The sequence below is a fragment of the Moesziomyces antarcticus genome, assembly GCF_000747765.1.
Source record: "Moesziomyces antarcticus DNA, scaffold: scaffold_v10011, strain JCM 10317, whole genome shotgun sequence".
NCBI lineage: Eukaryota > Fungi > Basidiomycota > Ustilaginomycetes > Ustilaginales > Ustilaginaceae > Moesziomyces > Moesziomyces antarcticus.
Window position 1 is genome coordinate 531274 of NW_014638999.1, and position 27140 is coordinate 558413.

Below are 27140 nucleotides of genomic sequence, written 5' to 3' on the forward strand. Positions count from 1 at the left end.
CAAAGCGAAAGGTGGAAGGCCGGTACAAATACAGTGCAAATTACTTAGTGTGACGAGAGTGGCTAGTGCTCCGGTTCCGCGCAGTGGAAGTACTCCCTGAACACCGGTTCGGTCCGGATCAGCGGCTGCTGCACCACCGTGTTGTACACGTGCAGGAAGAGTTCGGGGAACCTCCTTGTAAAGTAGTTGAGGTAGCCATCCGGCAAGCTCCCCAGAATCTTTTTGAGTGTTGGGGGCAAATCCTGGTAATGGTGCTTCTTGTTGCGCATGGCGCGCAGCAGGTCTTGCACGGACGCCGGATCGTACTTGCGGAACTTGCCGAGGTTGTCGAGGAACATCTTGTCGCATCGGCGATGCCAGTCGGTGCCGAGCACGTTGCGCGCCTTGGACTCGAGCAGCACCAGCGCCGCCGTGGGCGGATCCTTGTCCATGATCTCGAATCGGTCCGACGCATCCTGCAAGAAGTTGAGCCGCTTGTTCGGATCCCAGAAGTACGGATGCGTGAGCACCTCGGCTGCCGACGGCCGATGCCTCGGGTCGTGCGAGACCATGTTGAGCACCAGATCCTGCGCCTCGTGCCCCTCTTCGCCCAGCCCGTCGAGTCGCGAGAGGTCGACGCGCTTGCGGATGATGTTCATCTCGCGCTCGAACCGCGACCCGAACGGATGGTCGCCGTTCGAGAGTACATAGTACGCCAGACATCCGAGCGCAAAGATGTCCACAGCGCGCGTCAGGCGCTGCTTCTCCTCCCTCGAAGAGCTCGCCTTGGGGTTGTTGCCCATCGACGACTCGGACTCGGAGCCGGCGTCGAGGTTGACGTCGCCGCGCAGGATTTCGGGCGCTCGCCAGCCGACCGTACCGCCCGGATTGTTGACCGTCTGCGAGAAGCTCGTCTGCGCCCCGCCGTCCAGGCGCTTCGACAGTCCAAAGTCCGAGAGCAGCATCTTGAGATGCTTGCCATTGGTCGACGTCGCCACCAGAATGTTCTGCGGCTTGATATCGCGGTGCACGATCGAAAGCGAATGCAAATGTCGCAGACCCGACGTGATCTGATGCAAGGCCCTCTTGGGGTCCAGCAGGTTGCTGAGATCGCGATAGTCGGCCGGTCGCTCGACCACCTCGGCAAGACTTGCCGGACACAGTTCGAGCGCAATGAACAGGAAGCTCGGCGTAAGCTCCTTGTAGAAGTAGCGAATGACGTTTGGATGGTTGTCGGCCGACTCGAGCAGCGACACCTCTTTGGAGGCGACATGGACAAAGTCACGCAGCAGCCGCTTGACTGCCACCGCCCTTCCTTGGAACGTGCCACGGAACACCACCGTGCCCGAGGATCCGTAGCCGAGCACCTCGTCCGAGATGCTGAGCGACGACGTGCTGATGCCGTTGTTCGGTGCAGCGCCCGCAAATTGGCTCGCTCCGGAGGCGGCAATCTGGGCAGCCGCTCTGCCGACCGAGGCGGCGTCCTCCTCTTCGAATCCGCCCCAGCCCGTGTTGAGCAAGGGCGAGCGCATTTGAGGAGACATGAGATCCTGCGCACGCTGTAGACTGTCGCTCGCCTTGATCGCCGACCGCAGCGTGCTGGTGCCATTGCCCTTGCTCGTTCTTCTCTCCGCGGGCTGCTTGCGCGGCGTGAGCGGTTCTTCGTCGTCATTCGAATTCGACGAAACGCTGTCCGACACGCTGGTCCGGGACGCCGAGCTCGGCTCCGATTCTTTCGCCGCTTTCGAAGGTCGCGACGGCGTAGCAGCCACGATGTCATGATCCTCCGCCGCTTTTGAGGCCTTCGCATCGTCGTCTCCGTCTGCTTCCGCTTCAGCTGCTTCGTTGGCGTCCACAGGCTCTGGGCTGCCTTCGGCTCCGCTGGTCTTGGCAGCCTTGGCTGCAACTGCGGCGCCTGCGCGCTTTCCGCGGCGTCTGCGCTTGTTCTGCTTCTTCTTGCTGGATGACCCCGCGCCTTCTTGGGTCTCTTCGGCGTCTTCGTCGTCGTCCTCGTTGACTTCGGCGGAGACAGCGCGAGCAGAACTACCTGAAGCGGGCGTCGACTTGGAGGAAGAAGCGACATCCTTCTTCGACAGGGCAATCGCCTGTTGCAGCTGACGCTCCTCCTCGGCACGGATCTTCTCGGCGCCCGCCTCGCCGGCGAAGCCGGCCTCGTCTTCTTTGAGAACAGGGATCCAGACGACGCCCTTTGCGATCTCGGCCGCCTGTCGCTCGGCGCGTGCCTTCTGCTCCTGCAAGCCAAGATAGGTGGCACCCGCCAAGACCGAGACGACCAGGACACCGATCACTTGCAGAAGGACGATGGCAAGACGTGCCTTCCAGCTGCGAGGAGAGCCGTCCGAGAGAGGGTCCGAGGGTCGTCTCGGCTTGCCCGACGAGGTGTCCGAGTCTGAATTCGAATCGGCGTCCGAGTCATCGGGAGATCCTCGGCTGCCGGGTCTGCGGGTTTTCGGCGATGCTTTCTTGCGTCCCGCTGGCGTTCGCGACGGCTGCGAAGAGGCTGAGGACGACTGCTCCGACTCGTTGACATTGGAAGGGCGGGTATCAGACCCAAAGGCGGGTCGGTCTCCAATGCTGAGCCTGGGCTGGCCGCCATCGATCTCGAGAGTTGGATGAGATCCCAAGAGAGAGTCTCGCAGCCTGCCTTCCGCCGATGGGTCCACCTGAAGCGAGTAGCTGCCGAGCCAGCATCCGAACGAGGCGCACTTCTGCTGGCCTTGATGCGCCCAATCGCGCTGCGAGGGTGGCAAGCCTGGTGTCCACGTCTGGCTGTCTGATGGCGAGCTTGATCCATCGGGAAGGCCGGCGGCAGCCCTGGAGGTGAAGGCCACCAATGGGAAGCGATGCGAGCTCATCGCATAGAGGCTGTCGCCAGCAATGCCGAGATAAGCAGAGCGACGGAGCGGACTCGCGTCTCCAAAGCCACCTGACTCTTGATCGCGGCCGTCTCCGATCTGCGGGAAGATGCGATGGAGCGGGATGGAGGGATGCGGCACGAGGATCGGCCGGCTGAGCGACTTGGTGTTCTGCAAGTGCGGTGCGGGATAGACGACGTCGAACACGCCAGCAAGGCTGGCGCGCAGCTCGCTGGACCACAGCGCACGGGTGCCGTCGTCGTGCGAAGCGCCGTGGCGTGAGGCACGGTCGGCCTCGGTGAGGTTGAAACAGACGACGCTACCCTCTTCGGGCATGCCGAGGATGGCGCGATGATCCGGATGATCAGCCTGTGCCCAGAGGATCTGAACATCTCGATCGCCAGCGTTGGGAGCAAAGGTGCTGAAGTGGAGGGTCTGCAGGGCCTCTGGGGAGCTTCGCGAGTGAATGTTGAGCGTGTAGTCGGTGCGGCCGATGTAGGCGAGCTGCGAGGTGGACTTGGACGACGAGCCAGAGAGGGTGGTCTCGTCGTCGATGCAGGCATCGGCGTCGGGATAGGAGTGGCTGGAACCGCCTCGCGCGGATGATACATCCGGATTTGGATCGAGGTCGTGAGTCTGAGCGCCGCACCAGACGCCGGCCTGTCGGCCTCCAAAGACAGCGCCGAGCTCGCCGGTGTGGATGTTGAGCTCGACGAGGGTGGTCTGCTTCTGACCCACGAATACACGCGTGTCGTCACCTGCGAACGAGAAAGGGCTTAGTTCAACAAGCTGTGGGAGGGTGAGGGGGAGTTTGTCGAGTTGCACGCTTCCCGGCTCGCCGCTGAGGGAGGCTGCGGAGCCTGCGCCGGGGTTTGCGGAGGAGAGCACGTAGATGTCACCCGCCGAAGAGGGCTCGACGATGTAGATACCGCCGTTGTCGAGGAGCGGGGAGGATTCGCTGAGTGGAGAAGCGAAGGTGCGGCCGCCCTGGGCCAGCTCGGCAAACGACTTTTGATCCTTGCCGTAGAGTGCGGTGACAAGAGGGCGGAGGAGTGAGTCTGATTCGTGGCTGGAGTGCGGTGAGAGAGACCAGAGCTGCTTGCCTGTCTCGCGGTCGAGTGCGTAGAGGCCACCCTCGACGGTGGTGAGAACGACGGTTTTGGCGAGCACGAGGTCGGAGACAGAGGCTGGGCGAGCGGGTGGAATGCTGCGAAAGCGAGAGCCAGCCGAGGCGAGTTGGTGGTGCCTGCCCGGACGGACGAGCTCGCGGTGGTGGACGGCTGCGGGCGTGCTGGCATTCGGGTCGTCGACCAGACCTGCGGCGGCGTCGACCGAAGGCGGAGCTGTGACCGCCGACACGCCGGAGAAAGCGTCGAAGAGGACGGCGACGAGTGTCCATATGACGAGCTGGAGGAAAAAGATACTGTTGTCGGGCTTGGATGTGCGGGTCGGCTTGCGCGTTCGCGTGGGTGTCATGGTAGGGCGGGAGCGTTGGCGCGCTCTTGGAAGGTGAAAGAGCTTCATGGCGGCTAGCGGCGCCAAGGCCGTTGGCCTCGGCAGGAGATGGAGCGCAAATGCGGCAGGAGGAGGGCAAGGGTCGTGAGGGAGCGGAAGCGGGAGGCGGGACGTGCACGTCACAAACGACGGCAGCAACGGCAGCGTTTCGAAGCGTACGACGCCATATGCAGGATCGTGTCGGAGCTGTAGCTGAAGCCTGTGCAGCTGCTGCTGTTATGAACGAAAGGGCAGTCGTGAAAGGCGGCAGGCGGCTGTGATGTGGCCAAGGCGGGTAGGCAGATCCGACGTGGTGAAGCGCGTCTCGTACGTCGCGCGACGCTGTACCCCGGCTGAAGATTTGGGATGGCGAGGGGTGAGCGCGAGCTTGGAAGGAACGGTAGCGAAGCGCGTAGGGTGAGATGAACCAAGCGCGATGGGACGCAAAAGATGGCCGCGACAAAGGGTTGGATCAAGATGAAGTGGGCGGGACCAAGCAAGCCAGCCAAGCCTTGAATGTGTGAACGCGAGCAGGCAGTCGTGTGAAGCTGCGAAGCGCTAAATCGAGCGCCGCCTCTCCAAATTCGCAGCTTTTGGCGACGCGCGGGGCAGCAGCGACTGCTCGCACGGCTTGGCCTGTGAGCGGCGGCGGCGGCTGCTGCTGCTGAAAGGCTCCGGGCGCCTAGCATCGCCCTCTGCAAGCACCTCTACTTGCCGCTCCCCTGACAGGCACTCTGCTTGAACCCTTCCTGGCTGCCGTTCTGCTGCATCGGGCCCCAAATTTCAAAAATTAGATTTCGATTCGGCCTCGGGACTGTCACACTCGGCACAGCCCGCGCCGCGGAGGAGGCGTCTGCCCAAGAAAAAGTGCTTCCCAGAAGCGCAGAGAAGGAAAAGCACCCTCACACTCCACGTCACAGATAGCAGCATCTCTCTCAAGTCCATGGAGACGGCTCAACGCTATCCGGAGCGGCGACCGCAGAGTCCTGTAGCGACGCCATGTAATTCCTCGTCGCATGGCAGTGAATGATATGGCTAGAGAAGGTCGTCATCGTCGTCGTCGTCGCCGCCCACCATTTCGTCGTTCCGCGTGTCCTGGTCGTTTTCGGTCCGTGCTCCACTGGCGGCGGTCGTGGCGGCCACAAACGCAGGTTGGCGTCCGGTCGGTCTTGCTGCTGCTGCTGCCGCTGCTTCGACTCTTGCCATCGGATCGTCGCTTTCGGCCGCATCGACACCTGCGGACTCGCCACCGCTGCCGTTGACGCCTGCCGCATCCTGCTGCGTCCCCTGCTGGGCTTGACTGCGTTGAGCTTGCGTGAGTGCCGAGGCGGCGATGTACGAGACGTCCGTGTTGAACTGTGCCTGCACCGAGCGCTTGATGCGCAGCATCTCGCGGAACGTGTCTTCGGATCCCGTCTCAATCTCGAACTGGTTCCACTGCTTCCAGAACTCGGTGTGGGTGCGCGGATCGCAGAACTGCGCCGCGTGCGCATAGATCGCACGCGCCCGGTCGATCTCGCCCAGCTTGCGCTCCAGCTCGGCGAAGCGCACGCACATCTCGGCCGTCTGCGCATCCGGCAGCGCCTCGATCGCGCGCTCGTAGATCGGCCGTGTCGCCGCCAGCCCAAAGTTCGCCGCCGCTTTCGCAATGTAGAAGGTAAACATGTCGAAGCGCTCCTCGCTCCCCACCGCCCGCGTCGCCCGCTCGTAGATCTTCATCGCCCGCTTCGCCAGCCCATGCTCCTCCTCCAGCTTGCCGTACATCAGCATGAGCGGCTTGCAGAATCGAGCGGGACACTTGTCCAGCGCCTGCTCGAACAGATCCCGCGCACGCTCCAGCTTGGTGCCTCCGTAGCGCTTGATAAACTTGCTGAGGTACACGTTCCAGATCTCGAACGCCACCGGATACGTGAAGAGCTCCACGCCGCGCTCGTACACCTTGAATGCCTCCTCAAAGTACTCGTTGGCCTCCAGAAACGCCGCGTAGTTGATCATGATCTGCGCATTGGCGATCTTGAGCTCGAGCATCTTTTCGTAGACGCGCTTTGTGCTCTCCACATCGCCCAGCGACTCTTCCAGATCCACGTAGAAGCTCCACAGCTTGAGCGACTTGAACAGCCGCGTCTGCGGCGACAGCGTCTTGTCGTGGTACTGGATGCCCTTGGCATTCTTGGGCGGTGCCACGCTTCGTGCCATCACCCGGATGGCGCCGTCGTAGTTTGAGTGCCGCAGCTCCATCTCGGCCCACTCGCACCACACCTCGGCCAAGTCGTCGACGCGTCGGAACGGCACCGTCACCGCCTTTTCAAAGATCCTGCGCGCCGATTCCAGATCGCCCTCGACCTCTTCCTCCTCTCCGTTCGCGACGTCGGCTCCTTCGCCGGCCGCTTCCTCGGCTCTCTCTTGCGAAAGTCTGGCAAGACCCGCAGATCCGCCGTACTCGTAGAATTGGGCAAAGTTGAGGAAGAGCTGATGGAAGTTGGCCGTCGCCTTGCGCGGATTGATCTTCTGGATGGCTTCGCGATATGTCTCGATGATCTTGTCGTCGTTATCGCCGTAGAGCACCACACGCTTCTCCCACTCCTGCACGTCGTCCGGATTGCGTCGCAGCAGCACGTCGTTGACCAGGAACGGTCGTCGTTCCATGAGCTCTTCGAACTCTTGCATGCGGCGGTCGAGATCCGCCTCCTTCTGCTCGCGTGGCTCCTCCTCGTCATCTTCCTCCTCTCCGCCATCTTCGGCGAGCTCGTCCATCATGAACGCAATCACGTTCTCGCTCGTCTCTGCGTACGCGTCAAAGATCTGCGTAAAGTCGCGCACCGTCTTGACTGCCTTCATGCCCGCCTCGAAGGTGGCGCTCGCCACGTCGAACTCGCCGCGCTTGATCCAGTAGGTCGCCAGTCCCGTCCACAGCCGGCCCGACTGATCCGGAAAGCGCTCCAGCCCGTCTTCCTTGATGATGGCAGTCACGTTGAGACGTGATGGATCGCGCGAATCCGTCTCGAGCTGCTTTGCCAACGACTTGTTGGAAGGTTCCGGTGCGTCCGATGCCTTGCTTTTTGCGCCCTTCTGCGTCGGTGCCTGCTTGGCTGATTTGCCCTTTGCACTGGCACGAGATGCAGAGAGCGGAACGAGGCTTTCCTCCAATACTTGCTTCTCCTCTTCGGAATCGAGGCCGATCTGCTCCGGGTACTTTTCCGTGAGTTCGAGCCATTCGGTGAAGAGCTGGTAGGGGCTCTTGTCGTCTGGGCTGATGTAGGAGCCGTCGGCTGCTCTGCGTGCCAGTCCCAAAAGCAGCTTGGATGCTTCCAGCGCCTTCGATACGCCTCCCTTGGCTCGCGTTGTTGTGCCGTCATCATCCTCATCTTCGCCTTCCGCTTCCGCCTCCTCGTTCTGATCCTCGGTCTGCGCCAGCAGGATAGAGACGTATCGCTCTGTCAACGAGGGGTCGACGCGTAGATATCGACGCCAGACCTTGAGGCATGTCTCGCCTCCACGACGCTCCGCCCACCTGAGGTAGACCTTCCAGATGCGCAGGTGGAGCGAGCCGGGGAGTGTGCGCAGCGCCCGGTCGAAAGTGCGGCGCGCATGCGTGTGAGACAAGGTAGGCGGACACTGCGGATGCAAGAACATGGACAGGTAGCTGAGCCAGATGCGTGGCATAGTCGGTAGCCACATGAGTGCGCGCTCGTACAGAGCAGCCAGGCTCTTCCACTCCTGCCATCCCACTATGCCGTCCAACCCGCCGCGGTACGCAGGTCCGAAATCCTCGTCGTCTTGCGAGTCGATGAGTGTCGGTCCAAAATCGAGCTTCTCGCGAGCCGCTTGTAGATCGCGCTTGCGCTTGGCCTCGAATCCACCCTTGGGTTCGCCCATTACAAAGCGAGAACGATGCTGGAGGTAGTCCCGCCATAGTGCGTATCGAGTGGGAAACTGTGCCAACGCGCGTTCGTATATACTCGTGATACGTCGAAGCGCGATACGCTGCGTGCTGCTCGCGAGCGGACCCAGCAGCGCAGCCTGATAGGTCGTAAAGGCAACATCTGGTGGATTGCGCTTGACCACGTTGGTCTCGACGATGTGTTCGATGTACGATGTCCAGACGCGGTAGTTGTCCGGATTACGAAGCAGCTCCTGCTCGAGCTTGATGTCAGCTAGTGGTATGAGGGCTTCGTCTGTGGTTGGATCTGGGAACGCTGCTGTGAGCGGGAAGAGGGATGCCAGAGGGCCCATTGCCTCTGGGAGCTCCGCTTGCTTGGATGCGCTCTCGGCGACGTCCGCCGGCGCGTCGTCCGTCGGTGCGGACCGCCTTTTGGCCGGCATTACGGATGAGTCGCTCGGAAGCAGCTAAAGCCTGATTGACAGCAAGCTGCGAGCCGACGAGAAAGGTGCTGGTGGCGAGGTCAGTGCAGGATGTCGCTGTTCAAGGACCATCCGCAGTGAAGTGGAGCACGCGAAGGAAAGGCGGAGGACCGTCCGGCAGCAGCTCAGCTTCCGCACTTCCGATTCGCGAACTTTTGGCGGCCGTCCAGCCATAACGAGGGCACGTCACGTGTGCTTCCGCCAAATTTCAATCGCGATTCCGATCCAACTCCTCTTTCGTGACAGCAATCGGGCGGCGTGGGACCCTGAAGAGCCGGCGTCGGAGACAGAGAAAAAGGCTCCGAGCGGGCGCCTCCCGACACTTCAGTCGACCCACGACGTCTGTCCTCCTACGGTATATAACCAGCTCTCAACCACCTCAAACCATCGCTCTTGCTACCCAGGAAGGCTTGCGAGACCAAAATCAGTGATTGCTGTGAACTGTCATCCCATAGCTACGAAAGGGAAGCTAGTGCTCAGTAGTTTCTCGCTGAAAGAGCTCACTTCGGACGTTCATTCGGACTCGCGGGAAAAGGCTCCGACATCGCTGTCCACTGGCACAGACTGCCCTCTCGCTTCGTCCTGCTTCAAACAAAGGACTTGGTCGATCCGGAGAAGCTGCTCTTCGGTCCGGTCATTTGATTTCACATCGCTTTTCAAGCGGGTCTTTTGCCGCCGCGGGTGGTGAGCGACCACGAGACGCAGGAACGAGACTAGCCTGATCCCAGAAGCGACAGTCCTTCGGGGCTTGCATCGCGAGGTGCGACTGTTCCATAGCTCAGACGACTCTTCCCGCCCGATCCTTCGGCTTCGGCTTCGGCGTAATCTCGATCCTCCGACATGGCGCCGTCATCCGCTGCGGTCCTGCCGCCACTTGCCGGGCGACCACGACATCCTCTCAGCCACCAGAAACCGAGTCTCTCCCATAGCCATGGCCGCAAGCTGACCGAAGCTCCTCGACGCTCCGGCTCGGCATCAGACACTTCCGAGTCCTCGCCTCAAAACCCCCATATCGATGAGCCATTCCGCACTCCGGTCACCTCGTCCAGCTCCCGCTCCTCGGTATCGCCCACGACATCCAAGCTGCCTTCGGGCAGCAGCAGCTCGGATGACAAGCACAATCCGAAATCGTCCAACACACAACAACGCAAAATTTTCCCTTCGACCAAGACGACCACCAAGATGTTCGACGGTGGCTTCTCGCCATCGATCGACGTAGCAGAAATCGCGGTCGGCGGGTCTGGCAAAGCCGACCGCATCTTGGGCCCAGATGGAAAGCTGTACACGCAGGGAGAAGCTGCTCGACTGGGACTTATCATCCGCACGGCCTGCGAAGCGTGTCGCAACCGCAAGCTCAAGTGCAGCGGCACTCTGCCTGAAGACGGAGGATGTGGCAGGTGCAAGAGCGACAACGTGGAATGCGTCTATTCAGCCAGAGCGCCCATCGGCCGCCCGAAGAAGCGCAAAGTTGAAGAAGAACAAGACGCTGTCTCCGTATCGCCTTCTCGATCTGCGCTTTCGAGCCAGGATGGAGGCTCAGCAGCCCAAAAGACAAAGCTCAAGGGGAAAGGCAAAGAGCGCGCCTCGAACAGTCTGATCGCCAGAGTCAAGTCCGAGGACTCGAGCTTCTCTGCGGCGTCTCCTCTCGGCGGCGGTTCGTCATATCAGCCCGACAACTTTTTCATGCCGGGTACGCCGGAGCACAGCACCGCATCCCACGATCACTCCTCGGCTGTTCCGACGCCAAACATGTTTGGCATCTACCCAAGCTCGCTCTCGACGCCGTCCATGCCCGGCGCCGGCTTCGAGGACTCGCGTCTGCCGTCGACGCCCGTCGTTTGGTCGCAACATCATCCCATGGCATACGCCGTCACACCGTCCGATGTCATGACGCCGCCGGTGCCTATTTCGCCAGCCACGTCGCAGCCACGCCCTGCCCCTGCGCAGAGCACGCTAGCCGCAAAGATGCCGTCGCTCGACGATCTTTCGGTGGCAGCGTTCCTGCAGTCGCTCGACACGCTCGAGATCTCGTCGGAAGAACTGATGCAGCAGCAGCTACAGCGCGGCAATCTGGCCGCGGCGACGGGCTCAGCAGGAGCGGCGGGTGACGGGAGCTTTGCGCAGGGTGCGCCGTCCGAGGCGACCAACGCCGATGCAAGGACGATACCGACGTCCTCCGTCGAGGCGTGGGCCATGAGCAGTGCGATCCTGCAGCCGGGACTCAGCTTTGCGGTGCCGGCCGACTTTAGCTGGTGGGACCTCGGCCTCAACGGCGCCGACTTTGGCTCGGCAGGTCCGAGTGTGTCGGGCACGCCATCGGCAGAGCCAGCCAACTTCTCGTTCCAGGCCGGACAGATTGCACAAGCTGACCCCACCCTGTCATCAGCGGGCATGGTTAGTGAACAATCTTCTAGGGGTGCATTGCTGTCATCAGCAAAGCCAAGGAAGCGCCGACCCACATTCGGCAGCGAACAGCCCTGGCCGAGGGGCGCATTGGCAGGAATGGGCCAAGGGCAGATCCAGCAGGCCGTTGCGGCCACCGAGACTGGCCTGGGCTGGTCTACATTACCGGGTTTCGAAGCCGCTGCAAGATCATCGGCAAGTCCCGATGGTGCTCAGGCGAGCGGGTCGAGCACAAAGAGCTGCTGCTCTTCCAAGGCGAACAACGGCAAAAATGATTCTCCCGTCGACGAACATGTGAGGCCCGAAGATGAGGGTGTCGACAGCGCGGCGAAGAGCTCTTGTTGTTCGTCGAAACCGACGCGGCAAGCGACACCGCCTATACCCTTTCCCTCCGCCGCCCCTTCCTGCTGTAGTGGCAAGATTGCGTCCCGTAACGAAGTGGCGGAGACGAAGAGCTGCTGCTCCAGCCACGGGCCCGCTGCGACGTCGACGAGCGGGGCGGAGGCCGAGATCGAGATGGGGCCGCTGTCGACGTCGGCCGCAGTCACGGGCAAAGTCAAAGAGGCGCTGGATGTCGAGCGTCGGCGACACGCCGAGACACATGCGCATCATCCGAGCAAGGTGCACTGTGTGCCCAATCCGAGCGGCAAGGGCTGCACCTGCCTATGCGATATGAGCGTCGCGCTTCTCAGTGTCAAGCAAGTCCTGCGCGAGACCGACCCGGCGCGAACCGACAGCCGCGGCACGGCGACAAGTGCACCTCGATCGGCGAGCTTTGCGACGGATACGATTCAGCTGACCTTGACGGCGTCGCAGGCGATCACAGCGCAGTGTGCGTGTTCGGCCGACTGTCCGACGTGCCAGTCGGACCCCTCCACCGAGATTTCGGCGTCGTTACTCGTGTCGACTGCGCTGCAGATCTACGCGCGCGCGGTGCGCATCTTACGCGAGGGCTTCGCCGCCTCCACGGCGGGTAAGACCGACTCTGCCGAAGTCGCCGCTGCAGGCGGGTTCTTTGGCGGTCTCGATGTGACCATCGGCACGTACAAACCGTCGGCGGCCAACGCAAAGAAGATCGCGCTGTTTGCGATCAAGTTGGAGCTCAAGGATCTGCGACGTGCGCTCGGAAAGATTTCACGCATGGCACAGAGCTGGGGCAGCACCGCCGACGTCCCCAAATCAACCGACGATGCAGCGCAACTGGACAATGGCGTGGATGGCAAGGGGCAGGGCATGAACCCCATCGACCAGCTCGTGATTCTCAAGCTCTACCGCCAACTCACCGAACTCCTCAAGACCGTCGAGGGCCTCGAAGACGCAGCCTGATCCAAACTGGCGAACTTCACGCAGCACCACTCTAACTCACGGAGGCCCAGCACAGTCGTGGCATGATGGCCATCGAGGTTCTGAATGCGCACACACCTCTGCATGATCCGAATGGCGTGGTGAACTGAGATTGTGACGATGCATTACAGAACCAAGTATAAGACGAAGTTTGGACCTAGCGGCGGCCCTTCTTGCCGGCAGATGGTCGTTTGGCTGACTTTGTGGGTGCCGACTTCTTGGGCTTGGGTGCTTGCTCCTCCTCCTCTTCGTCATCCGAGTATTCTGGCCATTCATCGGCGCTTCCGTAGTCGTGCTGCATGCCACCGACTGGGATGGGTTCCAGATCAGACTCGTCCGAGTGAGGTTCGATGCCGGGCGGATTATCGTAGCCCGACTCGCTGCGCTTGGGGTTCCATGCCACGCCACCGTCATCTTCGTCGCTCTCCTCTTCCTCCTCGACCTGCTCCTCGTCGCTGTCGGAATCCTGGTCATCATCGAACAGTTCCTCGTCCTTGTCCATCGCCTCGGCATCGCCAAACTGGTCCTCGTAGGCAAATTCGTCTTCGTCGTCCGACTCGTCGGCTTCGTCGTCTGCCGCCTCGTCTTCCGCCTCGCTCTCGGAGGCCAGACCTGCATTGCGACGGCTGGACTTGCGAAGTTCGGCCTTCTCGGCCTTTTTGCGCTCGACGTTCTGCTCCTGCTCGAGTCGACGCTGCTCCTGCAGCTTCTTCTTCTCGACGTGGTCGCGGTGCTGTTGCGTCAGCTCCTGCGCCGACTTCTTGATGTACTCGTGGAAAAGCACCGCACCCTCGTTGCATCCCTCTTCGATCTTGACCAGCTTGAGCTCCATGCGCGGGCCAATCTCGCGCAGACGCACCGCCTTCTGCGTGTTGGCCGCATTGCCGCGTCCGACGTAGCGGTCGTGCAGATGTACCTTGTTGCGCGGGTCGGCGATGTCCTCGGCTTCGGACTCGGCCTCGGAGGCGTCGGTCTCAAACTCGCCATTTACGCTGCCAGAGCCGTTGGTGCGGCCCAAAACGTAGTCGGAGATGTCTTGCGTGGAAGAGAGGTCGGGAAGATGACCGCGCTTGGTGCCTGTGCGAGAGGCGGAACGCGAACCTTCAACCACACGACGCACACTCTTGGAGACGCCAACGGGACGCACCGAGATGAGGTAGTGTCGCCAGTCGATCGTGCCTGTGGCGGCGTTGTAGTTGAGCAGCACGATTCTGCGTGCCTGACTGAGCTTCATCGACTGCACCTGAATGGGCGGGAAGAGGTTCTGGAACGTGGCAACGAGCAGCTTGATCTGACGTTCTTCGCCACCAAAGTTGTTGAGCACGAGCAGCGGTGGCGTGACAAACTCGCTTCCCGGGGGCGTCGGACGCCTGCTGCTCGCCTGCACGTCCTTGGCGAGTGCATACTTGTTGACGCGGAACGTGAGCGTCGGGCCGCGCGGCGCACGCAGGATGCGCAGATTCGTACCGGCGTCCGTCTGACCAAAGATGAGCAGGTGCGTGACGCCGATCGGACCGGCCATGCTGATGTAGTCCTTGAGCTTGTTCGAGTTTCTCTCGCGCAGCCGCGTCGCCGTGTTGGGCTCCATCACCTTACGCGTGTCCTGCACCAACGCCGACACCGCTCGCGGCACCTTGCCCGTGCGAATGATGAACGACTTGGGCGCATTCGTAGAGCTCGCCGCGCTGTTGTTGGGGCCCTTGAGATGCGTGCGCGTCTTCCTACGCCTTTTGACCATTGTGTATAGAGTTTGAGCCGGCTAGTCGGCTAGCGGCGGCGAGATGGGTGTCGCTCTGTAGCAAACCAACAGGTCTTTGGAGGATTCGAAGGCCTCAATTCGACCTCAAAGAATTAATCTGTGTAGTTGGTTGGAAGGGCTGAGCCGTGGGATGGTGGTGTCGAGTGCCGAGAGGAGAGCTTCTCCAAGAGCCATGCATGCGAGTCGCGAAGAAAACTCGCACTTCGCCTTCCTCCTCAAATTTTTCGGCGTTCTGTGTGGAGTTCAGGGTCTATTTTCTCGCAATTTGTGAGATCCTTTTGGACGAACAAATATGAGCATTTTGCTGCTTGCCTTTCCGCACTTTCCCAAGCCAGGCCGCTGCTCCACTTGTCCGCGTTCGAGCATCTTCATACACACAGAAAGCTCAAGCGACCTATGCCCGTGGCGCACCCTCTGATCGTCAGTGAGCCTGTTTCGATGAGTTCGGACGTACACACGGTCTCACAAGGCGAGCAAGTGCAACAATGAGTATCAGGTTACGATTGACATCAAGACGGAACGAGTGCTACTCTCGATGTCCAATCAGGCAGTCCAGACCTTGGCGATGAGCTCGGTGAGTCCGACATCGTCTGCGCACAAACCGAGCAGGGCAAACGATCAGCATACTGTGCACGCAATGATACGAGCTAGCGAGCCATACTTACTAGTGTTGAACTCGTAGAGACCGTAGAGCGTCGCGAGGGTGGCCGCACGGAGCGTCCAGGTGGACAGGGGACCGGCGATGGGGAACTTGCGCTTGTGGAGGTAGTCGGCGAGGATGCAGTCGAAGCCGATGTGCGAGTGCACGACGAGCGTGAGGGCAAGCGCACCGTCGAGGATGGCCGACGAGCCGTGCTTGGCGAATCCTGCCGCGACGAGCGGGATCAGCGCGACCGAGAGCCCGCGCTCAAACGCCCAGTGGTTCGAGCCGTGTGCGGCGTTGGGCTCGGGGAAAGGGGTAGGGTCGTTGACGGTACCCTTGACGTAGGCTGTGCATGTGTGAAGAACAATGCGGATCAACAGTCAGTAAACTAGGTTCGACGAAGCCGTGCGTACTCTCGCTACTGCGAAGCGTTTCTGCGTGTTAGCCGGAGTACGTCCGGGGCCTCTCGAGCGATATCGACGGATGTAGACGATCCGCTCTGGCTAGCTTCTGTCTTGGCTCGCTGGACCGAGGTACAGTTGGACAGGCGTGGAAGGATAAAACCGCCATGACTTGCATCAGGGTGATTTGTCGTGCTTCGTCCGGCTGCCTGTTATCCTATGCGAGCTGCTAGTCCTCCAGAGAAGAGCATGCCGCTGAGGCCACCTTTGTTCCTGCCGCTCATTGCGCCTGACGAAGCGCCCACAAGTCCATCTGCTCGCATCTGCGCACCGCGAGAGCCGTCTGTGGGCTTCTGCAATTCATGCTGCTTCCCGGCTTGCAGCATCAGCCGCTACAACCGTCGGATATGTGCAGTACGCTGTTGCAGCATTGCTGGGTGTCGGGCCATTGCAGCGGATACTTACGTCCTTGGCTGGAGGCGGCAACCTTGCCGGTGGGGGTGGTCTGGAACGCGCGCGAGCCGCCTGCGATCATGCGGAGCTGCGGGTTGCGCGCAGCCATGGAAAGCCTCAAGGGCTGCTGGAGTGCGGGGAGCATGGCACGCATCTTTGTGTAGTCGATCGAGATGGGATGGTGGTAGACAGCAGATGTCAATGTCCAGAACGGAACAACGCGATTCAGTCGAAGGTGCGGGGCAGCTCGAGACGGCCAGGCGCGCTCGCTGTGTGCTTGAGCCAATCTGAGAGGGTCTCTAGCTGGCGTGCCATTTGTCATCGGCTCAAGGCCCACACTCACTTTCATCCACTTTCGACTTGCTCCGATCGGCAACAGCTCGTCAGTCTCCTCTCTCCAACACACGCGCGCGCGACTGGCTAGCCTAGCTTTCCGCTTCGCCCGGCCATTTCCGTCCCTTTTACCCCCCTCCGCCGCAAATTCCTCTCGGGTCCGAACGGCCTCGGTCTAACATCCACAAAACAAAATCCGCCAATCCGTCGCAGCAACGCTAGCAGAAACACCTCGACCTCCCTGCCTCAGCTCCTCAACTGGACCAAACGCAAACCGCCGAAATGGACTCACACGCCGCACTCTCTCCACACAGCAAAAAGAAGAGCCAGGTAATCGCATGGATTTTTTGGGGGTGGGTTGCACTCGTGGCAGATGCAATGTGGATGGGGGAAAAGGGGGGAATGCGGTGAGATGAAAATACAAGGTGAACGAAAGGAACAAGAGCAGAAGCGTCCACGAGGCCAAAGCGAGCGAAGCTCTCGCTTAGGCAACGGGGGCCTTGATCTTGCGCTGGCCGAGGAAGGCGTCCTTCTCGGCGGGGGTCTGGAAGACACCCTTACCCATGGTCGACGAGGTCGAGATCCACTTGAGCGAGACGTTCTCAAGAGCACGACGCGAGGTGTGCACCTGGAGCGACTTGCGCAGGGTGAGGACACGCTTCTTGACACCGGGGCACGAGCCCTTGATCATGACAAAGTCGTTCTTGACCAGACCGTAGTGGGGGAAGCCGCCGAGGGGAGTGATGGTCTTCTCGGTGGTGTCGAAGTCGGTCGAGCCCGAGGTCTTGTCCTCGCCGTTCGAGATGCGGTAGATCTTCTTGCCAATCTCGGTACGGTGGTGGTATCCGTCCTGACCCGAGCGAGCCACGGTGAACATGACGTTGGCCGGGTGCCAGGCACCGATACAGGCGATCTTACGCAGACCACGGTGGGTCTTGCGCGGGAGCTTCTTGGTACCCCAACGGGCGGTAACACCCTCGTAACCGTGACCCTTGGTGACGGCGATCACGTCGATGATCTCGTTCTGCTCAAAGACCGACTTGACGTCGAAGGTCTTCTCGAAGTGCTCCTTGGCAAAGTCGACCTTGTCGGCGACGGAGCCACCGTTGATCTGGACCTCCATGAGGTGCGACTTCTTCTGCTTGAGGCCGGTCTTGCGCACCTGGGTGTGGGCAAGGACACGGACGACGGTGCAGTACTTCTTGATGCGCTCGAGCTCGCGCGAGATCGACGAGCCGTTGTTCTCCGAGTGCTTCTTGGCGTACTTGGTGAAGGCCTTCTTCTTGCTGCGGTACCAGTTCTTGTAGAAGCGACGCTTGACCTCGTCCGAGAGGTGCTCGGCCCAGACGGTGGTGAGCGAACGCAGACCACGGGGGGTCTCGACGTAGCCGACAACACCGACGGCGACCATGGGGGGAGTCTCGATGACGGTGACGGCCTCGACGATCTCCTTCTTGTGCATCTTGGAACCGGGGCGGTCAAGGTCACGCACAATGTGGGTCATGCCGGCCTTGTAGCCGATCATGGCGGTGAGGTGGACGGGCTTCTTGGGGTCATCCTTGGGGAAACTGTTCAGTGAGGAAAGGCGTTCGGATGGTCAGTACTGCCGTCCAGCAATCAATCGCGCACGCATGCTAGTGCAAGCTTCTACTTACGCCTTAACCTTTCCGCGGTGGCGGGCAGCGCGCTTGCGGGGAAGGAAACCCAGCGAACCGTGTCGCGGGTGCTCGAACTGTAGGGTGCATCAACAGCAGACAGGGCAGCAGCAGCGACAAGGAGTTGTCGGAGCGGAAGCGAAGTCGATGATGTGCAATGAAAGCAGATGGAAAGTGGGAAGCGAAAAGCAGGCGAATGCCAGGCTGCATCAGCAAAGCTGTACATCGACCTAAAAGCATTCTGAAGCCTCGTCCTCTTCGCCTCCGTCTCTGTCGCCTGGAATGCCATCGCCGGTGTCTCTGAGTGGCGATGATTGAATGCATGTGTCGGTCGTTGCGACGGCCGAAAGCGTTGGATGCTGCCGAGAACAGTTGATGCCAGATGCACGCTCGTGACGAGGGTGGCGGACACGATGTCGGATTGGCGGAGTGGCGGGTTCGGACGATGGATAACTTTCGATCGAAACTTGCAGTGTTGAAAATCAACGCAGCGAGAATGGATCTACGGTTGTATCTTCGCTGAAAGAGACCACTAGTCCACCACCGTATCCACTGCTTGCCTGCGTCCACCTCGACTGCCCAACAACTTCCGCTTCCATCGACCGATTGTTGGTGCTGACGTCGATGCATGTCGAAACAACCGTTTCATCAGAGATCACTGACATGTTCCACCAAAGTGCGCAGAGATGAGGGCGCGAGAACGAGTGCTACTGGGTTGCCCGGCTACGAGTGCGATTGCTGGTCCTCCATCTTCTTTCCCGTCCTCCTTGCATCTATGGCGATGAGCATCATGTGTGCGGCGCGTCTATGCATCCTCCTGCGTCTCCTCCATGCTGGTGATCCATGACAATATCGTAGCCGGGCTGCAAATATGAGGGATTCCCATCAAGTCGGAGGGATATTTACCTTGCAGTGAGACATGTTGACCTGCGGGTGATGAATGAATGGTGGCGGGAGGAAAGCGTGGAACACGTCAGCTGGACTGTTCTTGGTCTGCTGTCTTTGCTGGACTAGGAGGCCAGCGGTTGTGCCTGAGTAACTACTCACGTTAGGCCTTGAGGATGTTCGTAGAGAGAAGGGAGGTGTGCTGCCGCTTGGCACCGGTCACAAACCTCGACGGCGCTCGTCTCGCTAGCTCACTGGCCGCCAGTCTCTGACCACAGGCTCGCGGCTGCCCGCGCTGACTCTCTCACTCTGCCACTTCAGCCTCTGCTTCCGCACCGAGTCCCGCCCAGCGCTGTCCAGTGGTTCTTCCATCGCCTGTCTGGAGCCAAGGGCCCTTCGGTGGCTGGCTGGCTGGCTGCTCTGCCTCGCAGCGTGCAAGCGAAAATCTTGGAATTGGGTCTCGTGACTTGATAGATACAGCAAAATTTTCACTCTCTTTCCCGCCAGATTCGACGAGAGCGTGGGAATTTTTGTTTTGAACCGCCAGACGGCCCTCCTCTGCTTGATGAATTTGAGCATTGGTGTGAAGGTCGACAGCTTAACACTATGAAATTGGGCGCAACTCAGCAACTCTGAAGGTCAGTCTCAGAACCGTAGCGTGCAAGTCTCACGGCAGCCCGCTCACTCACACAGGGGCATCCCGGCTTGGCCATCAGCATGAAATGATTGCAGTCAGAAGAAAACGACGGTGCGGTCCAGGTCCCATCCGAGCTGCTTGAGGCCTGCCGAGACAGCCTTCTCCATCGGCGGCGGACCGCACACCAGTGCCAGCGTGTCCTCGAGCTCCTCTGGCGAGCTGGGCACGGGCGGCGGTGGCGGCAAGTGCTGTCGGAGGCAGTCGAGATTGACGTGGCCGCGACCCATGGCCCACGTGGAGTCGGAAGCGCAGCTGCTGAGAACATGCCAGACATAGAGATTGCCCTGCAGTGCTGTGCGAAGGCGCTCGAGCTCTTCGCGGATGAGAATGTCTTGCTCTGTCCTGTTGCCGTAGACGATCCACATCTGGATGGGATCCGACGCGGCCGGGCCTCCTGCCAGAACCTCGTCAGCGATGGCTTTGAGCGTCGACCAGATCGGCGTGATGCCACTGCCGCCCGCGATCATGGCGAGCTTGCGCACGCGACGGATCGCATTAGTCGGCCGCCACTTGATCTGTCGGTCACCCAGATAGGTGAACGAGCCAAGAGGACCCTTGAGCTCGATGGACAGGTTTGCATCGGCCTGCGATGCAAGGTCGATGTTCTCGAGAAGCATCGTCATCTTTCCGCCTTCAAAAGATACATTGCCACCCTCCCCTCCGGCTTGCGCAGGAAGCGAAGGGAAGTACACCTTGATCAGGATGTCCAGGAAGCCGCGCTGGGTGTTGCCACTGTACGGAGTATACGCTCGCTGAACCGTCTCGATCTCGCCCGTCTTGGGATCCTTGCGCCTAACACGCACAAAGACGTGCTGCCCCACGGGTAGACCCAGCTCCTGATCGGATCCAGCAAGGGCGAAACGGAAGATGCGTGCGTCTGGAGAGATGATCTGCTTGCTCACCAGGCGCGTGGCACGCCACTTCTTCGGATCCAAGAACGGTTTGCTCGTGTCGATCACATCTGGCTCGCTATGGGGCGTTGTAGCAGCAGCCGATGAGTCGACTTCTTGCAGACGGCCCACGTGGTAGTCTCTGAGCATCTTCTTGGCATCCATCGAGTGGATCGCCATAAAGTCCTCGGTAGCATCTTCACCTGCCACAAGGCGGATGGACTGATCGCCACCAGGATGGTCTTTCAGGAATCCCGTCCCATCATAGACGTGGCCATGTACGACGAACCACGGTTCAGGCCCCTCTCCATCGCTATGAGCTGCGAGATCTGTAGCAGAGACGACAACGTCAGCTTTGGCCGGATTGAGCATGACGGCTCTGTCGTCCTCTTTCGCCTCCTTTTCGGCAGACTGAGTCTCGGCGGCAGGCAGAGAGCTTTGGGAGGTGGAGCTGCTCGCACCGCCGAAGTCAGGATAGCGCGGATTGGCACCGGCCTCGTTCATCCTTTGCATCCATCCGCCCGGCGCGTTTCCAGCCAGCGTTGGATGCTCGAAGCGAATCTTGCTGCCGTCGGGTCCCTCGCGATGGACGGCGACACGGAACCACCAGGAGTTCATCATCGACGTCGCATTCCAGTACATGTCCCTCGGCATGGTCGCCAGACCCTCGTCCATGGCTCGCACCGAGATGACCTTGACCTCTTTGGCGATCAGATCCGCTTGGACATCGATGTCAAGCCGCCAGAAGCACCAGGCAAAGCTCATCTCGCTCGAGCTGAGATCCAGAGTGCCAAAGTAGGGGTGATCTTGGATGGGGTACATGCGGTAGAGGTCCTCCGGGCAGTGGATGCTGGCACACTTCCAGGTGTTGCCGTCGTCGAGCGAGATCTCGACTCGAGCGATGCGTCTTCCACCACCAGTGTATGCGTAGCCCTGGATGGGAAGTATCTGTGGCTGAGATGAGCTTGAACCGACAAAGTCGATGACCTGATTGTGATCGGGCGAGCAGATAGCAGCGTTGACGTTGAGGTCGTTGATGATGTACTTGGGGTCGTACCACCAGTGCATTTCGCTCCTAGCCTGGTCTGCCGTGACCTCGGTTGGAAGCACCTTGTTGTCGTGGAAGTGCAGATGATGCTGGCTCTCGCGATCCGACACCTCGATACGGTCGAGCCACTTGACCATCCTGCCGCCGATCTGTCCAGGCACGACGAGGCGCAATGGATAGCCATGGTCTGGAGAAAGGTCTTCACCGTTCAGACCCCAGGCGATCATCATACCTTTGCTACGATCGAGAGCCCAGTTGAGGCGCTGAGAAGTGCCGTACTTGCCCTTGGGCAGCACGTCGGCGCCTTCAAACACCACGTGCCTTGCGCGTCCGGGAACGACGACATCGTAGGCCGGGAACGACGACAGAAGCGGGCTCTTTGGTTTGCAGTATTCGAGAATGTCGGCGAGGTACACGCCCGTGAAGAGACCGGTAGAGACACCCGCAGCACCCCAGTTGAAGCCAAGTCCTTTTGCGACCATGTTCTGCTCTTTGCGTCTGTTGCCTGCGCAGACAAGCGTGATTGGCAGAGTGTATGTCGGGAACTTTTCTTTGAGCTCTTGGATGCTGAACTCGATCTCGCGGTGCACGAGGCCGTGCACCTTGAGCTTCCACTGCTCTGCCTGCTCTTGCGTCACCCTGGGCGTGTCGCCGTGCGAGCGGACGTAAAAGAGGTTTTGCGGAGTGAGGAATCCCTTGGAGAAGAGATCGGCAAGCGGCGCCTCGGTGTTGCATGGATGCTTGCCAGTGAGGCGGATCATACGCTCGTCGCGCGCAATCCAGTTGTCCGGTGTGTTGGAGTCGGTGGCCAACGGCTGCACCGTTTCCGACGAGGGGATTGCTGGAAGGAGCTTGTCGTCGTAGTAAGGCCTTGGCAAGAACGGATCGGGTGACGCTGCTGCATCTTGAGAGATTGCTTTCGCAGCCGAAAGTGTAGGACTGGAAGGTTCAGGAGTTGTGACCGACGAAGAGGCGCTCGAAGAAGGCGAACCAGACGAGGAGCCTCGCGATTCTGTTCCTGACTGAGTCGAGACCGACATCCTGGGCAGCTTGAATCAGACCTTGATGGTGGATGTGTAAAGTGTAGGCGAAGAATGTTCAGGCGTTGCTAATGGGAGATCGTGAAGTGATCAACGCCTCAAGCAAGCAGTGACTGAGAGCTCTGGATACTCCAGAACGTTGCTTCTTTCTCGAAGTCCAGGCAAGAATGTCGGTGCGTGCGGGGACGGACTGAGAGTGTATGGGTGCGAGCCAGCCTCGCTTCAAGCAATCTGGCCACTTTCTGGCGCTTATGCAACGAGATAGCTCTTGGTTGATCTTTCCCGAAAAGGACTCGATGCTTATCGCTAGCTGGCGGCGTTTCGGACGAGCGGACGCCGGCCTGGAGTGTGATTAGATCAAGTCGCCGTCTGTGCAAGAGATCCTCGGCGTGCTATTGGCTGCTCGGACATACGGGCACTTAGATTGCACGATCCATCGAGAGGCCTTTTCGAGCCGGCGATGCCAGGCCTACGCAGACGCATTGTGCATAGTGTCATCATCCGTGCTCGCAAGGCTTTGTTGGACGATTGATGAGATAGAGCGGCTTAGTGCGTATCTCTGGGCAGGGAGCAGAGGGGTGAGCCTGAGCCCCCTGGCACTAGCGCCCTACTAACTGCCGTTGCCCGCGCGAATTCCTGCGCTGCCCCAGAGCTGTCCAAATGCGCGTCGGCTCGCGAGGCTCTTCCAAGTGACAGGCGGTGTGGCGTTCAAAGCTGACGCGCGTTTCTATAGATAAGCAGACAGGACCCAGATTTCGAGCTCGCCGTCGGAGCTACGATATTCCGCTACGCCAGTCGCCGCCATGCGTCCCGCACCTCCTGATAAGCAGCTCCTCGTTCGGCATCTCGCAGCGGCTTCGAGAGCTTGGCGGATACGGAGACAGATCCCAGGCGCTCAATCCGAGCTCAAAGGCTGGCAACGCACGCAGATTGATTGGTCGCCAATCAGAACGAAAGACGCGGCAGGATCGTCGGCCGAGTTGCCACCGCTTCCACCCAGACCCGCCAAATGCTTCTCTGGCTTCAGCTCTCGTACTTTGGTCATCGAACTCCTCACAGTCGGTCAGCGGACAGGGGCAGTCGGCTTCGCAAATCTCAAAATCAATTCCATTTCTCGTGCTATACAGTCGCTCACCAGTCGAGCGACGCTTCTCCGCAGGAAGCCTTGATCGGAGCTGTCACCGATCCCGAGCCTCTCTTTGGCCCCGATGAAGACTCGAGCTGGTCCATATCCAGAGGTCCGGTGATCTCGACCGAGTGCGTTTGACCGCCAGCCAGAGCATCTGACTCTTCGGTCGCTCGACGCAGCATCCACTTGGAAGTCAAGAGGACCGCATCGAGAGCCTCGGTCGGAGGAAGCTTGAGGAAGACAAGGTCTTGGTCTTTGTCCAGCTTGGCTTCGAAGGTCATGATTGAGAAGTCGCCGTCGTTGCACTTTCCACCCTCCTCTTCCGCTTTGGCGGAAAGGATGTAGTTGCGCTTGTGCAGAGGACACGAGACGTACTCTCTTCCTTTGTCGTCCTCGCCTACCAGACCATCTGCGAGCACAAAAGCACGTCGATGTGGGCACATGTTCTGCGCAGCTCGCACGCCGCGCCCCGGGATGTTCCATACCGCGATCTGGGTGTCACCGTACTTGATCGTGGCCGACGAAGGCGAGTCCACCTGCGGGTCGAGATCCGAGTATTTGCACACCGCGCGCCATTCCCACACTGCTTCCTTGGCAACATCCAAAATGCTAAAGTGCAAGGGACCCGACTCGGTCGGCCAGTCGACGGGACGCTGCTGTTCACGCTCAGACAGCTTCTCCGACACCTCCTGCGTCTCGTCCGTGTTGATGAACTGGCGGAACGCCTTTTGGCGCGCTGGATCGCGAACCACCTTGGTCCATTCGCAGTGGTAGGTGCCTACCAGTACCTCCATCTCGCGCTCGAGATCCTGGCAGATGCCCAGCTTGTCATCGACAATCACCTCCTTGAGCCCCTTGAGTCCGCCAGGGAACTTCTCGATCCAGCGCGCCGTGCGCTCGAGCTTGTCGGCAGAGCGGATGTAGAAGAGGATAAAGCGATCCAGAATCTTGATCGCCTCGCGTCGCGTGACGTCCTCGGCGATGAGCTCGGCGTGGCGAGGCTTGGCACCGCCATTGCCGCCGACGTAGACGTTCCAGCCCTTGGTGGTTGCAATGAGGCCGAAGTCCTTGCCTTGAGCCTCGGCACATTCGCGCACACAGCCCGAGACACCGCCTTTGAACTTGTGCGGGGCGCGCAGACCCTTGTAGCGCGTCTCGAGCTCGTGTGCGAGGCCAACCGAATCACCGACACCGTATCGGCACCATGTGCTGCCCACGCACGACTTCACCGTGCGCAGCGCTTTGCCGTAGGCATGACCGGATTCGAAGCCGGCGTTGACGAGCTTCTCCCAGATCGCAGGCAGATCCTGCTTCTTGGCACCGAACATGTCGATGCGCTGGCCACCAGTGATCTTTGTGTACAGCCCGTACTCTTCAGCCACCTCTCCAATCACCTTGAGCCCAGCAGGGGTGACTTCACCGGCAGGCAGGCGGGGAACGACCGAGTAGGTACCATCGCGCTGCACGTTGGCGAGATAGCGGTCGTTGGTGTCTTGCGTCTGTCGCTGTTGCGGGTTCATAATCCAGTCGTTGTATAGCGAGGACAGGATCGAGCCAACTGCAGGACGGCATACCTCGCAGCCAAGGCTGTCGGCCTTCTTTCCAACAGCCTGCATGGCAGAAGTAAAGTCCTTGAGCTTCTTGAACTTGATGATCTGGTAGAGCTCCTGTCGTGTGTAGGCAAAGTGCGCGCACAGATGGTTGGAGATCTCGACACCCGCTTCTTTCAGGGCCTTGTTGAGGATGCTCTGGCTGAGCGGGAGACATCCTCCACAACCAGTGCCGCATTTGGTGGAGGACTTCATTTCGCCGACCGAGCGGACTCCGCCGTCCTTGACACAGCGAATGAGATCGCCCTTTGTTACGTTGTGACAGCTGCAGACCTGTGCTTCGTCGGGAAGGTCATCGCCTTCTTCTTCGCCTTCCTTCTTGGCTCCGATGATGAGCTCAGCGGGCGGCTTCTCGATAGCAGCGCCCTTGTTGCAAAGTGCCACGAGCTTGACATAGTCCTTGACATCGCCGACCATCATGCCGCCCAGAAGGTACTTGCCATCGGCCGTGAAAATGTACTTCTTGTACACGTCCGAGAAGGGGTCCCGGTAAGTGAGCGCCTTGACCGACTTCTTGATTTCGTCCGCTGTCATGGGAGCCGCAGCAGCGCTCGCCTTGCCCCGCCTTGGAGCACCGGAAATGGGAAGGGGTTTGCTGATCTTGCCTTGGTCCGCAAAGAAGTCACCGAAGGACGCAACGTCGACGCCCATCAGTTTGAGCTTGGTCGAAACGTCGGGCGACTTCATCTTGCGCATTGCATGATGGGGGCCCTCTGTCAGATTGAAAGCGAGGACTTCGGCCATCTCGATACCGGGTGCAATGAGGCCGTAGGTCTGGTCTTCGAACGACGCGCATTCGCCGATCGCGTAGACTCCGGGCACGCCGGTGCGGAGCTGGTCGTCGACGACGAAGCCTCCGCCGCGCTTCTGGACTTCGAGTCCCGGCACCTCGTTGGAGAGCTCATCGCGAGGCTTGATGCCGACTGCAAAGACCAGCATGTCGATGTCGAAGGGCTCGTCCGGGTTGCCATCGTTGCCTTGCATCATCATGGCTGTCAGACGCCCGTCTTCGGACCAAATGAGGTCGCGGACGCGACCCTGGAGAAGGACCTCGACTCCGAGATCGCGAACTTTCTGCAAGACGAGTGTACCGCCCTCCTGGTCGAGCTGGCGAGACAGAACCCATCGGTTGCGCTCGACCAAAACAACTTGGTCGACCTCCTCGAGGTCGAGAAGTGCTTTGGCCGCTTCGAGGCCCAAGAGACCTCCTCCGATCACACCCGCCTTGCGGATGCGGCGGCCGAGCGTCTTTGGCGCATCCACTGCATATGCGATGATATCGTCGAGGTCTTTGATGGTGCGGTAGACAAAGGTGCCCTTTGTGCTGTAGAATTGGTCTCTTGTGATGTAAGGCGGTAGCGAAGCGTCCGACCCGGTGGCAAGGATGCACTCGTCGTACGAGAACTCGATTCCGCGCTGTGTGCGCACTTGCTTCTTCTCGGCGTCAATGGCCACCACGGGGTCCGAGGTGTGGTACGTGAGCTTGCCTTTCGCGTGCGAGCTGTACCAGTTGAGCTCGTTGAGATAGAGCGACTCGATGGAGCGGTTGGCAAAATACTGCGTGAGTCCGACACGGTTGTAGGCGATGTGAGGCTCCTCTCCAAAGACGGTGATCTCCCATTCGTCGCGGCCACCTTGAAGGTCATACTTGAGCAGCTTCTCGATGAAAGCGATACCGACCATGCCGAGGCCGACGACACATGCCTTCTTTCTGGTTTTGGGGACGAGCGAGAGCTCGGGCGTTGTTGCTCTCGTCGAGCCCGAGGCTGAGCTCGTCGGGCCGGACGCGGTCCAGCCCGCTGTCTCGGTGGGTACGGGTGCCATGACTCTTGCGCTTCAACAAATGGCCACTTTCTCCTTGCAGTGGATTGAATGATAGTGCGGTACGAAGGAGGCGGATGTTGATGATGATGATGATGATGTGCTAAGTGTTGGTGGCAATCAATGAAGTGAACGGATAGAAGGAAGAAGATGTGAAGAGAGGTCGCAGCTTGCCTTCTTGTCAGCTTGAGGTCCTACAGCAAGACTTGCTTTCGTACATGTGCTCTTCGCTCAAGAAGGTCTCTTCAAAGTTCGCTCTGTGACTATCAGGGGAGACGCGCTTCTCGGCAATCACAACGGAGGCTCCTTTTGCGCCAG

The 27140-nt window shown here is 60.1% G+C and overlaps 8 protein-coding genes across 8 annotated transcripts; 1 reads left to right on the forward strand and 7 right to left on the reverse strand.

Annotated features, from left to right (window-relative positions):
• Nucleotides 1–62: 62 nt before the first annotated feature.
• On the reverse strand, nt 63–4379 carry PAN0_011d4370 (uncharacterized protein; the record flags this gene model as incomplete). Its single annotated transcript, XM_014800340.1, has 1 exon — nt 63–4379. One exon carries the CDS (start codon nt 4377–4379, stop codon nt 63–65), a length of 4317 nt encoding a protein of 1438 aa, XP_014655826.1.
• A 1005-nt stretch (nt 4380–5384) lies between these two features.
• Nucleotides 5385–8672, reverse strand: PAN0_011d4371 (spliceosome complex protein; the record flags this gene model as incomplete). Its single annotated transcript, XM_014800341.1, has 1 exon — nt 5385–8672. One exon carries the CDS (start codon nt 8670–8672, stop codon nt 5385–5387), a length of 3288 nt encoding a protein of 1095 aa, XP_014655827.1.
• An 879-nt stretch (nt 8673–9551) lies between these two features.
• PAN0_011c4372 (uncharacterized protein) lies at nt 9552–12440 on the forward strand (the record flags this gene model as incomplete). Its single annotated transcript, XM_014800342.1, has 1 exon — nt 9552–12440. The coding sequence occupies one exon, from the start codon at nt 9552–9554 to the stop codon at nt 12438–12440; it is 2889 nt and encodes a 962-aa protein (XP_014655828.1).
• Nucleotides 12441–12615: 175 nt separating this feature from the next.
• PAN0_011d4373 (brix-domain-containing protein) lies at nt 12616–14196 on the reverse strand (the record flags this gene model as incomplete). The annotated part of the gene is made up of 1 exon (XM_014800343.1): nt 12616–14196. One exon carries the CDS (start codon nt 14194–14196, stop codon nt 12616–12618), a length of 1581 nt encoding a protein of 526 aa, XP_014655829.1.
• A 564-nt stretch (nt 14197–14760) lies between these two features.
• PAN0_011d4374 (mitochondrial inner membrane protein) lies at nt 14761–15868 on the reverse strand (the record flags this gene model as incomplete). The annotated part of the gene is made up of 3 exons (XM_014800344.1): nt 14761–14807; nt 14883–15206; nt 15727–15868. 3 exons carry the CDS (start codon nt 15866–15868, stop codon nt 14761–14763), a joined length of 513 nt encoding a protein of 170 aa, XP_014655830.1.
• Nucleotides 15869–16531: 663 nt separating this feature from the next.
• On the reverse strand, nt 16532–18623 carry PAN0_011d4375 (60S ribosomal protein L3; the record flags this gene model as incomplete). Its single annotated transcript, XM_014800345.1, has 3 exons — nt 16532–17615; nt 17703–17779; nt 18609–18623. The coding sequence occupies 3 exons, from the start codon at nt 18621–18623 to the stop codon at nt 16532–16534; spliced, it is 1176 nt and encodes a 391-aa protein (XP_014655831.1).
• A 696-nt stretch (nt 18624–19319) lies between these two features.
• On the reverse strand, nt 19320–22262 carry PAN0_011d4376 (nitrate reductase; the record flags this gene model as incomplete). Its single annotated transcript, XM_014800346.1, has 1 exon — nt 19320–22262. One exon carries the CDS (start codon nt 22260–22262, stop codon nt 19320–19322), a length of 2943 nt encoding a protein of 980 aa, XP_014655832.1.
• Nucleotides 22263–22872: 610 nt separating this feature from the next.
• Nucleotides 22873–26825, reverse strand: PAN0_011d4377 (nitrite reductase NiiA; the record flags this gene model as incomplete). The annotated part of the gene is made up of 4 exons (XM_014800347.1): nt 22873–22989; nt 23079–23126; nt 23188–23311; nt 23398–26825. 4 exons carry the CDS (start codon nt 26823–26825, stop codon nt 22873–22875), a joined length of 3717 nt encoding a protein of 1238 aa, XP_014655833.1.
• Nucleotides 26826–27140: the final 315 nt, after the last annotated feature.